Consider the following 13,614-nt stretch of genomic DNA (forward strand, 5'->3'; position numbering starts at 1 on the left):
ACTGCTACTTATCAGAGAGACCTTCCTGATCACTCTAATTAAATTAGTAGCCCCACCCAATGTTTTCTATCTCCCCATCCTGCTTTACTTTATAGCCCCTGAAATGGCATATTTATCAATAATTGCTTATCACTAGTTCCCTCCACTACATGGAAGTCCATATCATTGCAGGGAATGTCTTTAGTTCACTACTAAATCCTCAGTACCTTGAACAGTGCCTGGGCACATAGTAGGTGCTCAGGAATATTGGATGCATAGATGGATGGATGGATGGATGGATGGATGGATGGATGGATGGATGGATGGATAGCAAGTTGAGGCCTGCAGGGCTCTGGCAGCTGAATCATTCTCATTCTGAGTCTCGTTAATTTTCCTGGAGTGCTAGCGAGGCCAGAGGAAACCAGGACTCTATACACTGTTAGCAAGACTGTAGACTGGCAGACCTCTCTGGGAGACATTTGGCAATATCTAATGTACTTTAAAAAGCACCAACATACTTTGGGGCCCAGACATCCCAGACAACTAGGAAGGTTCCCTGTCAGATGTACTCCCCAAAATTCATCAACATGTTTTAGATGCTTGTGATAGTATTTTGCATAATAGCAAAAACTGTAAACAACTGAGGTGTCCATCAGGATACTGGTTAAAGAAATTCCTCTACAGCCATATGGTTGAAAAATATGGAACTATCATCAAAAAATGTGCGGAATCTATGAGTGTTCATATGGAAAATCCTTGGCACTCAAGTTAAAAGGCAGTGACGAAGCACGGCATTCATGGTATGATCCCTAAGGTATAAATGTTTCAGATAAGATATAACAGAAATGCATACGTGCTGGCAAAAGACACAAAATATTTTTAGACTGAATCATAGGGAACTGTTAGTAGTGACTACATTGGGAGAGGGAACCAGGGCAGGAAGGAAAGCTTTTACTTTTCATTTTGTACACTCTTATACTATTTAAAATTTCCATCCAAGAATATTCTCATTTTTGTATAACTTTTTAATGTCAACAGAGGTTGCTTGAGTGATGAGATGATGGGCCATTTTTGGGTTGTTGTTCTTACACTTCTCTGTTCTTAAGAAAGCCACAGTGAACAGACATCCTTTAAAAAAGTAAAATAAAAGCAGAGGGCTCGCCTGACCTGCTCATCATCTCAGACTACACAGGTTTGAACAGAGAAATGTATGCCTGGGACTTTTCCTTTTAAAACTGATTACAAAGCTCTTCACAAACTGATTACTTGCTGTGAATGAAGCTTGTGAGGAATTTAATTTTAAGAAGCAGGGAGTTCTTACCCCAAAATCAGGAGACAGGACACTTCCCATTTCAGTGGGACTCCTTCAAAGCACTTGCACATGCTTCATGTCACTCAGTTTTCACAGCAAGTTTGCAGGGTGGGTTGACCTTGACTTACTATCCTGACTTGACCACTGAGAGAAGCAAGATCCCGTGGTTGTAAGCGAAAGAGAACCAGCAAGCAGCAGCTCGCTGGGCTGCAGAGTGTCGTCACCTAATGGACTGAATCCTCACCTTCAAATGTTCTGTTCCAAGTCTGCTGGATAATTTTCCCTCCATCCTTCTTGCTGTAACCAGCTCTGAGTACTTCGTGTAAAGCCAGGACGTACAGGAGAATGGCATCATGGAATCCTTCAACAAACATGTTAACCTGAAAAGGAAACCCCAGCTGGGTGAGACCAAACAACAAATGACTCATGTGGAGGGAGAATATGAATGAATCAAAATGGTTAACAAGTTAGACCCCAGGCCCTCAAGCGTGGCAAAGGTGGACAGAAGAGCTGCTAACAAGAATCATGACATGATTCTCCAGGTTCTGACTTACTGAGGAAAACCCTTCCTCAATTTGGGAATTTGGAAAGAAGACAAGATTATACAAAAAAACTGGACCTGTTGACTAGGTCAAGTCAACAGGGACATCAGCCTTTGCTCGTAGCTCCCACCTCACATGTGCCTCCTCCATCCCCACATTGCTCTCTTCTTCAAGCCAACTGAGTCCAGCCTCCCCCCTGAGGTCTTCTCCACCTTCAACAGCCCCTCCAGGCTCTCCGTGCTCTGAATGTGGAATATGACTGAAATACGCATTCGAATCCATTGATTCATATTCAAATGCCGTTGAATGCCTACTAGAATGCTAAGCATGCGGAGCCCAGTCAGCACAGCCATTCCTGCCTGCCGGCATTCATGCTCTCTGTCCTGTCAACAATAACATCTCAGCTTCTCTTTCTAATGTGTGTTCTGAGAAGCTTCAGTGCACCTGAGCGCTTCTTGCTCCACTGCCTGCCACGCTCCCGGGGCAGGAATAGAAACAGATCTGACCATTGTTTGATCCCGGTTGAGTCCTGCTTCAAGGAAGGTAGCCCTTGGCCTCAAGAAACTTACAGCTTTGTGTGAATTTGGAGAAGTCAACTTAAATCTCTTTGAGCCTTATTTCTTTCTTTTTTTTTTTTTAAAGATTTTATTTATTTATCTTTAGAGGGGAAGGAAAGGAGAGAGGGAGAGAAACATCAATGTATGGTTGCCTTTCGTGCATCCCCTGCTAGGAACTGGCCTGCAGGGAACCTGCCTGCAACCCCGGCATGTGCCCTGACTGGGAATCGAACCGCGATTGTCTGGTTCGCAGGCCCGTGCTCAATCCACTGAGCTACACCAGCCAGGGTCTTATTTCTTTCTATAAGCACCATTTGGTAAGCTCTAATACCATATTTAACCCCGATGTAACATTCACCAAACATGAAATAAGCAAATACAATCCTGAAACACTGCAGAGCTTACAGATTCTGTACAAAAGTACAACAAAAATTAAACCTTATTTCAGGAGAAAGTGTTAAGAATGGCATACCATACAAAAAAAATGAATTGGACGTCCAATGAACAATCAGGTTGAGATTTTGTGAATGCTGTTCCCTGCCCCACCCCTAGTTCAAATACAAAACCATTCACAGAAAACACAGCTCAATGTCCAGCTCTACTTGGCCTTATCCCACTCACCCCAAAGGATGATAAGTCCTCTTTGTGTCCCAGAAGGAAATAGTTCAGATTTGTTAAAGCCTACTACTGAGAGGCAGGTTGGAATAATGGTTAAAGAGCCTGGGCCGCTACCCAGCTTTGCCACTTCCCAGCTGTGTTTCTGGACCTGTCTGGGTCTCAGTTTTCCCATCTGGAAAATGAGGCAAGTGGTAATACCTATCTTCCAACGTTGCTGTCAGGCTTAAACAAATCCATAGGTGGAAACGGTGCCTGACAGTCAGTACTCACTGTGAGTTTTTGTTGTTGCCATTGTCTAGAGAAAGGGGACAACACCCTGGTTATGTTGTAGTGATCAACTTAGTGGCATAGCACATCTTATGGACCCATTTGATGCTTACCGGAAACAAAGGCTCCTTGTTCATGCTTTGACACCCCAAGTAGTTCTCTTACTTCCACAATGTCCACCCTTAGTTCCACTCGAGTATGGGTGCAGCCCAAGCTGGCCAAATGCTCTGACCCTCCGGGATGAGTGGAGGGTGGAAGAGCATGCTCGTTCACAGGAGACCTCTGAGTTAGCTGCTGGACCCAAAATCTAATCCTGGCCCTGCTGAGTGACTTAATCTGTCCAACCTTCCATTTCCTCATTGGTTTAGTGGGGGTTAGTGCCTACTCATCTCACGGAGCTCTCCTGGAGATTAAATAAATGAGTGCATGTAAAACATCTCAAACAATCCCTGGGACTGGGAAAGCAAATCCTAGGCAATCACTCTTGCTCTTAGCCATCAAGCTTAATTCTCAGAGTCATTATTTTCTTAGGCAAAGCAGAGTGTGTAGAAATAACATCTACCAGTCAAAGATAATTTTCTGCTGATTCGGCTATGCTAATTCAATTCTCCAAAGGCATATGAAATTTTCACTTACACCATGAAGTCATCCTGGCTTGAAAAAGCATGCATGCTGACGAGTTAGTGAGTTTTAATAAGTAAACTTTAGCTGTGTAACTTAATTCTCAGGCCCACTAAAAAAAATTCAAAACTCTTTCTTCTCTTTGGTAAATATACAAAAACAACCCTGCTACAGAGAGAAGTCACAGAATCACAGAGCCATGGAATATGGAAGATGGAAGGCATTTTAGAAAAGCTTTGGTCTGATCCTCTCCTTATTCCAAGGACCAAAGAGCATCACTCACTCCGAACCTTCCTGCACTCTGTGACGCACGGTTGTCCCTTTATGCTCCGTGTTCCTGGGGAGCCTAGGGGAGCCCCTGCTTCAACTGCAAAGTACCAGCTGCTGGGCATCACCTGTCCACCTCCCTTCCTCCTCTTCTTGACTGCTTCTCAGAATCCTAACCCAAGGCCACCACGCTACCGTAGGCCCCCTGAAGCTCTGGACGTGTTCCCAATACCACCCCTCAACTGGCTCTTCCCTTCCTTCCTTTTTGATGTTCCCTCGGAGCTGCCCCCTCTACAACCCACAGTGGGAAGAGTGATTATCTGGCTGAGAAGCATGAACTTGGGTTACTTTTGTCCTACCAGGTTTTATGGTAGAAGAGAATAGATTGGTTCTGAACATATGCCCAGCCCTGAAAATTCATTCTATCTTAATTTGCTAATGGATCGCAAACTTTACTTTCTTTCCTTTTAAAGTAGCTAAGTGTCTCCCTGCCCTGCCAAAATTAGCAGGACAGCTGCTGACCCCCACCGAGGTTTGCTGGCACCCCAGCCTGCTGCGGAGGAGGTTTCATAACACCTACCTCATAGGACCTCAAGCCAGAAGCAAAACCCTAGAGACTTCCTTTCCTTGAGGAGAACATTCTCACATCCACACGTGTTTTTAAGTGGGAGGAAAGCCCGTTAGCACATTACAGACATTGGAAGTGCAAATTTATAAATAAAGAAATGAAGAAGGGAGAAAAAATCCAGAGCATTAAATAGCCTTTGTAACACTTTCCACTGGACCTCCAGGCTCCAAGGAACAAGGTCACCCAGTCAGCCCCCTGCCTCTGGTCCTGACCGACAGACTGCACTGCTGTTACGGAGGACAGGAATTAGGGTTCCCTCTCCTGACTGCCCTGTTCTAGTACTTAGCATCATTTCTGGCCAGAAAGCTCTCCCTTACTGTCATTAGTCATAAATCCTAATTAAATTCCTCAGTGCAGCAATGCCCCTGCTAAATGCTGAACAAGCAGTGAAGGGAACAATGAATTCATGAGCCCTGGGAGTCTACGGTCTCAACCAAATAGTGTCCCGGCTCCATACGGACTCTGTGCAAGGCAACTGTGAAGTGGCCTATCACGAGGGACCAGCCCCAGGTGACCACTGTCCGTGTGGTGTGTCATTCAAACGAGACAGAAATCATGCATTGTCTCTGCTCATCCTGGAAACTTTGCCAGAACCCAGCAGCACGCTGGCATTGACTCTCCCACCATTTCAGCTCAATTCTCTTGATTTTCCCTCTGTGGCTGGCCAGTGGTAGGTATGCCAAATGAAAGAATGCCGTTTTTGCCTTTGGCCTTTCCCTCTCATTGCACTTGTCAGTTATGTCTATTTATTAGTGTTGGGTTTATTTTTTAACCTATCATGGGGAAAGCTCAATAGAAATCTTGCATATTTTAACTGAGCACAAAGAGTGGCCATTCATGACATGGCTCCTATCTGTGACAGGAGTGAAGTCTTTCTCATTCCTCTTTGAGGAGGCAAATTCCAGAGGAATTCCTCAATGCTGTGTTCCAAGGACGAAAGTAAAGAATGTCGCCTGGCTGGGCTGTCCTGTAAAGTGAGAGGGAACAACACGGCAGTCATCTGCCTCCCGGGTCGTCTGGGTGTCTGAGAAAGCCTGTGAAGCTCTCACACAGAGGCCATGGGGAGAAAGCAACCAAAATTAAATGCAAGGCTGGGCTGCCCCAGGGTCTTGCTTATGGTGTTCATGTGAACTCAAGCACATCACCAGGGGGCTCTATCTTCCTGCCCACACACCAGTGGTCCCCAGCACAAGGGAGGAAAGTGGAGAGTGCTCGGTAGCACATCTCAAGAGTCTTTTCAAGCACATGACCCTTAACCTCCCATAGGGTTGAAGAGAAGATGGAGGGAAGGGAAATTTGAGAGATGAATTCAGGACCTGTCTTTCCCCATCACAGCAGAAACAATGGCAGAGTATCTTATCTAATTGGTAGTACGACCCTGAAAATGAACCTGTCCTCCCCTCCTAGGTCACAGGAGATGGTGGCCAGCAGAGGAGGGTGGCCTGGGCATGCATCCCAGGCAGGTCAAAAGTTAAAGAAGATTATGCATTTCATGAGCACTGTGCACGTGACATCCATACAATAAAAATATAGATATCGTTTTCATTCCATTTTCTTTTGAATCATAGAATTTTAAATCTACACCTTAGAGTAACAGCAGGAACTCCATAAGTGAAGTGATATCACAACCTCCTCAACACCAAAAAGGGGGTTCTTACTCTTGCTGACACCATAACATTTGTTCTTCTATACTGGGCCTGCCTTCATGAAATTCACCCTTGCTCACTTGCTGACTTCTTTCAGCCTTAAAGAGAGTGAAGCTGGAAGTCTTCATCCCCATCCTGGTTCAACTCTGAGGAAATGCAAAGGACGGGTGTCTTACAACAGTCAGAAGATCAGGGAGAGAGCCAGGGTCCAGCCCTGTGCCTGACTGAAGCACCTCCATTGCCTCCGGCAGACTCTCTCTCCCCACTGGAGCTGTGCCTTGCTTGGGCGGGGGGTTTGCCCTGACTTGCCCAAATGACTGTCTGCATCCTGGACTCGGCTCTGCCCCTGTAGCAATGCCCTAGGCTGACAAATGAACTCAGATCTGACAACTTGCAGTGTGGCCCCCCGGTGAATTGAAGCAATTTTTTCTCTCTCATCATCTGAAACAAAATGGATTAAACAAAAGCAGTCCTGGGAAGATCATTAATTCAAGTACGGCCAAGCATCTATCTCCTCTACTGCAGCACTGGGCTTCCCTGTGAGGAATGGAACAGCAGCACCGAGCACAGGGCCCAGAGCTGGCATGTGGCATCCGCTCACGCGAGCAAACCTCAGCACAGAAGGCTGCAGGCCCTGCCTGTGAGGAGAAACGAGCTACAGGAGAACTCCATGCAGCTGGACTCTTGGAATCGGTGGGTGTAGAGCACAAGCAAATGAGAATGACTTTTAAAAATTCTCCCAATGCTCATGCAGGAAATTCTGCTACACGCAGTCATCTGATATATTTGCCTTTGAATGTGTTACCCACACACTAGATAGGGATACTTCCCATCATCCATCATCATTACTCTTGAAGGGTTAGCTGAGAAATGCACATACTTAATGACACCATCACCCCAGCTTTCAGATGATCAAATGAGCGATGTCTGCCCTTGGCCCTGAGGTCCACCAGTGTCCTTGGAAAGCATGGTGACCTAACCCCCACAGACTGCTCTGGACACACGCTGGCCTCCCTCCCAGGGGTCTGCATTCCTGTCAGGCACAACACTGAGGGGGGTAAACACATGACCCAAAACCCAACAGGAGGAAGGCAGAGGCAGGCCAGGAAGCAGGTGCTGTGCGACGCCCCTGCTGGGAGGGGAGGCACGCCCAGGGCAGGAAGTAGGCAGGAAGTAGGCAGGAAGTCAAGGGGAGATGGAGACAGCGGGACACGGGAGGACAACTTCTGGACTCAGGATTTCGGGAGGCCAAAATCAGAAGGAGCACGTATATTCTAATTTATCTGAGTGGATGACATCCTTTTAATCTAGTCCTGACTACTTCAGAGAGCGCCCCCTGAATTTCTCCAGTCACCCAAAGATGTGATTATAAGGAAGAAAAGAGTGAATATTCAGACTTTGGATAGGGGTGACCTTTTTTCACTTCTGTTTTACATCTTAAAATGAAACCCCTCCCTGTTTACTTAAGGATTTCAAGGTGTGGTAAAGACTGAGCTAGATCCAGAACCACAACTCCTAGTTCAAAATTGATTTATTCGCTCACTGTGAACAGTCAGCAGCCTAATTCCACTCAATTCACAAGTCAGAGTTTCCCAAGTTGTATTCCATAGAGCAGCAGCATCCCTTAAAATGTTAACAGAGGTCCTGGAAGTGCCAGAATGCTGATTAAAGGGGTTTACAAATGCTAGATTGCATACAACCGAGCAGTTCTCTCTAGTTCCAGGTAATAATTATAACAGCTCACTTCTACTGAGCAGCACCTATATTCTAGGAGCTGAACTAAATAGGACCTAGGTTCCATTGCATTTAGTCCTCACAAAACTTTCATAGATGGGACCTGTTATCAATCACCCTATGAGAGAGACTGACCAGGATCCTAACAGAGAGAAGAGAGCATCAGAGGACGGAGCCAAAACTCCAGGAAATGCTGGGTGAGCAGGTTCTTAAGCATGAATTCAAACCCGGCTTGCCTAGTAATGTCATTTATCCTACTGACGCACATGTCCGGCCAACTAATATGGGAGAACAGCTTTGTGCTCTATGTTCTGTCTTTAACTGGCCAATACTTGAGTAGCCCTACAAGTTGAGTGTGTGGGCTGGAAAGACCAATGAGGGTCTATAAAAGACAATTCGAAGATGCTAATGTACTTTGGGGTGAGGGAGAGACAGAACCCTCACCTGGAGAGGGAATGAGGTCTGAGAAGAGAGGAGGAGAGGGCACACGAGGCAACAAGCGAACTGTCACTTGTCTCCAGAGCAAATCTCTAAGCCAGCAGCTAATACAGCATGATTAAGGATCAAGCAAATCGGGATTTCTGAAAGTCACGGGCTCAGCTAACATTGACCCTGCTCCAGCTATGAATAAGAAGGCCTACTATTCCAGAGGAGCATGTAAACAAGCTGGATGTGCAGGATGAAGATCCTACTTCAGAGACCAGTCCGCTCCAAGCACATCAGCAACCAGACCAGGTAATAAAAGATCTAATTTAATGCTTTCTGGCCAGCACTCAATATGAAATATAATGAGCTTGGTTTTGGAGGATCTTTATTCTACATGGTTTTGCTTCTTGATGATAATCATAATAACCTTGATAAGTAATAATATATATAGCAAAGCTTCATCTACCCTGTCTCATTGGGGGCTAATAAAAAAGGATGTTTTATATAAGCAAATATTCCAGATTTTTAAAGGTTTTTTTCTCCAAGTATCAAAACTCTTTGGATATAAACAGCTAACCACACACTTCCTTGCCTCTGGTAACAGAGATGTGCTGCATGTGATGTTACTGTGACTCTATCCATGTAAGTTTATGACAATGAACAGTACAGGAGCCTCCACCATAACTGGAGAGTGGCTTGTGCTATTTGCACGATGCCGGCACCAAGCTTGCATGTTTTTAGACCATCTTTCTTCTTCCATGTGGACAGGACATGAGCTGGAACTCTCCTCCCCTCCTGTAATACTTCTTTCCTGTGACTTGTATGTGTTCATCCACAGGCCTATTTGACTTTTGTGCGCCTGCATCCCCTGCCGCCCCATAAGCTCTTTGGTGCGCCAGCCCCGTGGTGGGTATGTCAATGTCCCTAGGACCTAGCCTGCCTCCAATGCAGAGACTGCACTCACTTGAGTAGACTCTTCTGTCACCTGTCACTACCTGCTACTCTCACTGTGCCTGTCTCTAGTATGTCATCTTCCTCTCATCTTGCCACTACCACCATTTTATAAACTGAGAAGGAAATCTCGAAGTGTGTTACAGCTACACTTCAATGGGGTAAACAGATTCTGAGTGAGGATCTGAGAGATTCCCCTACAATAAAATTAATAGATTGTATGTCCATTTTAACTGCTCAAAGGCCTTTTTCACATTCTTCCTTACTCTTAACTGGGTCTCACAAAGCTGAGACTGCTATAAAATTTGCTTCAGCAGCACCTGCTAAGGGAGCAATGTCTAAGGTTCAATGCCCATAGAGAATGCTCATACCGAAACTAAAATATAATTTACGGCCAGTAAATGAATTTAATCTTTACCCAAGTTTGCTAGCAAAAAAAAAAACAAATAAGCATCTTCTCCTGCAAAAGAAACTTAATTCCTTACATTTGTAACAGTTTATGAATAAATTTTAAAAATTACTGAAAACTTTAAGGTGTGAAATATTATAGTTTTTTTAAAGAAAGTTCTTTAAAAATAGTGACAGAGGAGTTTGTACCAATTTAATCTTTCCCCCAAAATTATATACTCTGGACTAAATATTTATATTTTTTAAAATATATTCTATTGATTATACTAATACAGTTGTTCCATTTCCCCTCCTTTATTCCCCTTCACCCTGCATACCCCCTCCCACCCACATTCCCCCCTTTATTTTATGTCCATGTGTCACAGGTTCTTTAGCTTCTACATTTCCCATACTATTCTTGCCCTCCCCCTGTCTATTTTCTACCTACCATCTATGCTACTTATTCTCTGTATCTTTTCCCCCTCCCCTGTTGCTAACCCTCCATGTGCTAACCCTCCTACAGATCTTCATTCTGTAGTTCTGTTCTTCTTCTAGTTGTTTGCTTAGTGTGTTTTAGTTATAGATGTGGTTGTTAATAATTGTGGGTTTGCTCTCATTTTACTATTCATGTTTTCTACCTTCTTTTTCTTAGATAAGTCCCTTTAACATTTCATAAAATAAGAGTTTGGTGATGATGAACTCCTTGAATTTGACCTTATCTGAGAAGCACTTTATCTGTCCTTCCATTCTAAATGAAAGCTTTGCTGGATAGATCAATCTTGGTTGTAGGTCTTTGGATTTCATGACTTGGAATACTTCTTTCCAGCCCCTTCTTGCCTGTAAGGCCTCTTTTGAGAAATCAGCTGACAGTCTGATGGGAACTCCTTTGTAGGCGACTGTCCCCTTAGCTCTTGCTGCTTCTAGAATTCTCTCCTTCATTTTAATCTTGGCTAATGTAACTGTGATGTGCCTTGGTGTGTTCCTGCTTGGGTCCAACTTTTTTGGGACTCTCTGAGCTTCCCGGAAATCTATTTCCTTTGCCAGATTGGGGAAGTTCTCCTTTATTATTTGTTCAAATAAGTTTTCCACTTGTTACTCTTCCTCTTCCCTTTCTGGTACTCCTATAATTCAGATGTTGGAGCGTTTAAAGATGTCCTGGAGCTTCCTAAGTCTCTCCTCATTTTTTTGAATTCTTGTTTTTTCATTCTTTTCTGTTTGGTTGTTTCTTTCTTCCTTCTTGTCCACTTCATTGATTTGAGTCCCAGTTTTCTTCCCATCACTATTGGGTCCCTGTGCATTTTTCTTCATTTCACTTAGTGTAGCCTTCATTTTTTCATCTAATTTTCAACCAATTCTGTGAGTATCCTGATTACCAGTGTTTTGAACTGCGCATCTGATAGGTTGGCTATCTCTTGGTCACTTAGATGTATTGGCACTGGGGCTTTTATTTGTTCTTCCCTTTGAGCCATTTTTGTTTTGGGCTGGTTGCACCCATTATGTAGTGAGGGGTGAAGCCTTAGGTGTTCACCAGGGTGGGGCAACCCAGTCTCTGGGTTGTGATACTGTATGTGGGGGTGGGTCAGAGAGGGAACAATGACACTTGCCCTGCTCGCTCTTGGATTTCAGTCCCCTCTGCTGCTTCCCACAAGAAAATTGGGCCCTTCTGGTGCTGGTTCCTCGGTGGGTGGGCTTGTGTTCATTCTAGGACCCTGTGGGTCTCTCCAACAAACTCTCCTGTGAGGCTGGGAGTCTCTCCCGGCAACTCAACCCCCACGAGTGTTTCCAATTGGTGCTTTTTAGGCTTTATTTCCCATCATTGGGGCCCTGGGTTGCATGGTCTGTCTCGCTGCCCATTTCTTCCTGGTTTATCTGTGTGCGAATGTGTGACCTCGGTCAGCCAACCGCCTTGCGCCCTCACTGGGTCTGCTGGTTGCCACCTCACACCTGGAGTCTGCCAGCCATGGCCTGCACGCCCAGGTCCACCAGCCACCACTTTTTCCTGCCACGACCCCTCTCTGCCAGCCGCCAACTCTGCGCCTCTTACGGGTCTGGATGAATGGTTGTTGGACTTCTGTACAATTCACTTTTCTGTCAGTTCTGGGTGTTTTTTTTGTTTCTAAATTTTTGTCGTCCTTCATTTTGTTTGTGCGAGGAGGCACAGTTTGTCTACCTATGCCTCCACCTTGGCCAGAAGTCTGGACTAAATATTTTTAAAAGAACTAATTGAAGGTACTGGAAAGTGACCAAAAGCAGGCAGAAACTGGAGGAGATTTGACCCTTGAAAGAAGGGACCATATTGCATGAGAACTAAATGTAAATGGCCTTTCTTCAGATGGCAACTGTTAATGGGCAGCTAGAACTCGAGCAGAAAGTTGGGCTTTGGAGTCCAGAGCCGACACTGAGGATGCACAATGAGGTAGTGAGTCCTGGGGAGAAGAAAGCCACAAAGGGCGGAGTGCCCAAATCTGTCCCTCAACAACACGCACAGGGCCCACCAGAGGTAGCCAGCAGGGAGCAGCACCAGAGGACTGGAGAAGCTGAGAGATACCTGAACTGCTGCCTCTGCTCGGGAGGGAGTCAGGAGCTTCGTACCACCCAGTCAGAGAAACCTGGGAACACCTCAGTCTTCCCAGTAAAACTCTGTATGGGCCACACCTTAGAAGTAAAGACTATGTCCAAGGACTAAGGATTCATCCTAAGACTAAAAGTAAACTAAAGCAGAGCCATTTTCTTTCTTCTTAAAAAAATAAAATAAAAGCACACTTCCAAAAATTCAAAGTAGCTAGTCAGTAAAACTGCCTGCTGGAATAAAATTTACTCTTCAGAGGAACAAAAGTGAATACAATCTCTGTAAAATATTGTCCACAACATCCAGTATAAAATCAAAATTTACAAAAACTAGACACATAGGAGCAGGGGCAGTGATCTATTGTCAAGAAAAAATAGTGAATAGAAAGTGACCCTGAAAACAAGTAAACAAAATATAACCAAAGACACTGAAATAGAGAACAGGCTGACAGTGACCACAGGGGAGAGGGGAGGGAATTTCAGGGGAAAAGGGGAAGGATTTACAGGAACAAGTATAAAGGACACATGGGCAAAAACTAACAGAGGTGGATAGGGGAGGGAGGTGGGGAGCATGGGGGGTGGGCTGGGATGGGATTAAAAGACAGAAAACTGTACTTGAAAAATAATTAAATAAAATTTTTTAAAAAAGAAAGTGACCCTGAGATGATGCAAATGCTGGAATTCACCAGTAAGGACTTTAAAGCAGCTGTTATAAATACAGAGTCTGGCAGAATTAACGCCCATGTGAGTGTGGTTGACAATATGGGTGTAATAATTCATAGTTTTAATGTGAACATTTTAAAATGTCCTATCATGTGTTTGAGTGTGCTGTTGTTATGTTACAGAGTTGCATGCTTATGATTTTGCAATAAAATATTTTGTAATAAAAAAGGGGCGTTATTTGTGCCAGACGCCTGTATGTTCAAGGACTTAAAAAAAAAAAGACAGCTCCAGAGAGGGACTAAGTGGGGACTCTCAGCAGCAAAATGGAAGTTATAAAGAAAAGTAGCAGAGGTATTCCAGGGCTCAAAAGTACAATAGTGAAAAAAGCTTTTTCACTGGATAGGCTTTAAAGCAGTTGGCATCCATGATCTTAAAGACATATCAATAA

At 44.5% G+C, this 13,614-nt stretch overlaps 1 protein-coding gene across 2 annotated transcripts in view; it reads right to left on the minus strand.

Moving 5' to 3' along the window:
- The window catches only part of NPR3 (natriuretic peptide receptor 3), a 71,139-nt gene that overhangs the window by 13,422 nt on the left and 44,103 nt on the right, over positions 1–13,614 (minus strand). For both annotated transcript variants that reach the window (XM_037128980.2, XM_037128979.2), the window contains exon 4: positions 1,536–1,671. In XM_037128980.2, coding sequence (XP_036984875.2) covers positions 1,536–1,671 — 136 coding nt within the window. The remainder of the gene's footprint in view (positions 1–1,535; positions 1,672–13,614) is intronic.

The sequence above is a fragment of the Artibeus jamaicensis genome, unplaced genomic scaffold, assembly GCF_021234435.1.
Source record: "Artibeus jamaicensis isolate MK-2021 breed Jamaican fruit bat unplaced genomic scaffold, CSHL_Jam_final scaffold_369, whole genome shotgun sequence".
Taxonomy (NCBI): Eukaryota; Metazoa; Chordata; class Mammalia; order Chiroptera; family Phyllostomidae; genus Artibeus; species Artibeus jamaicensis.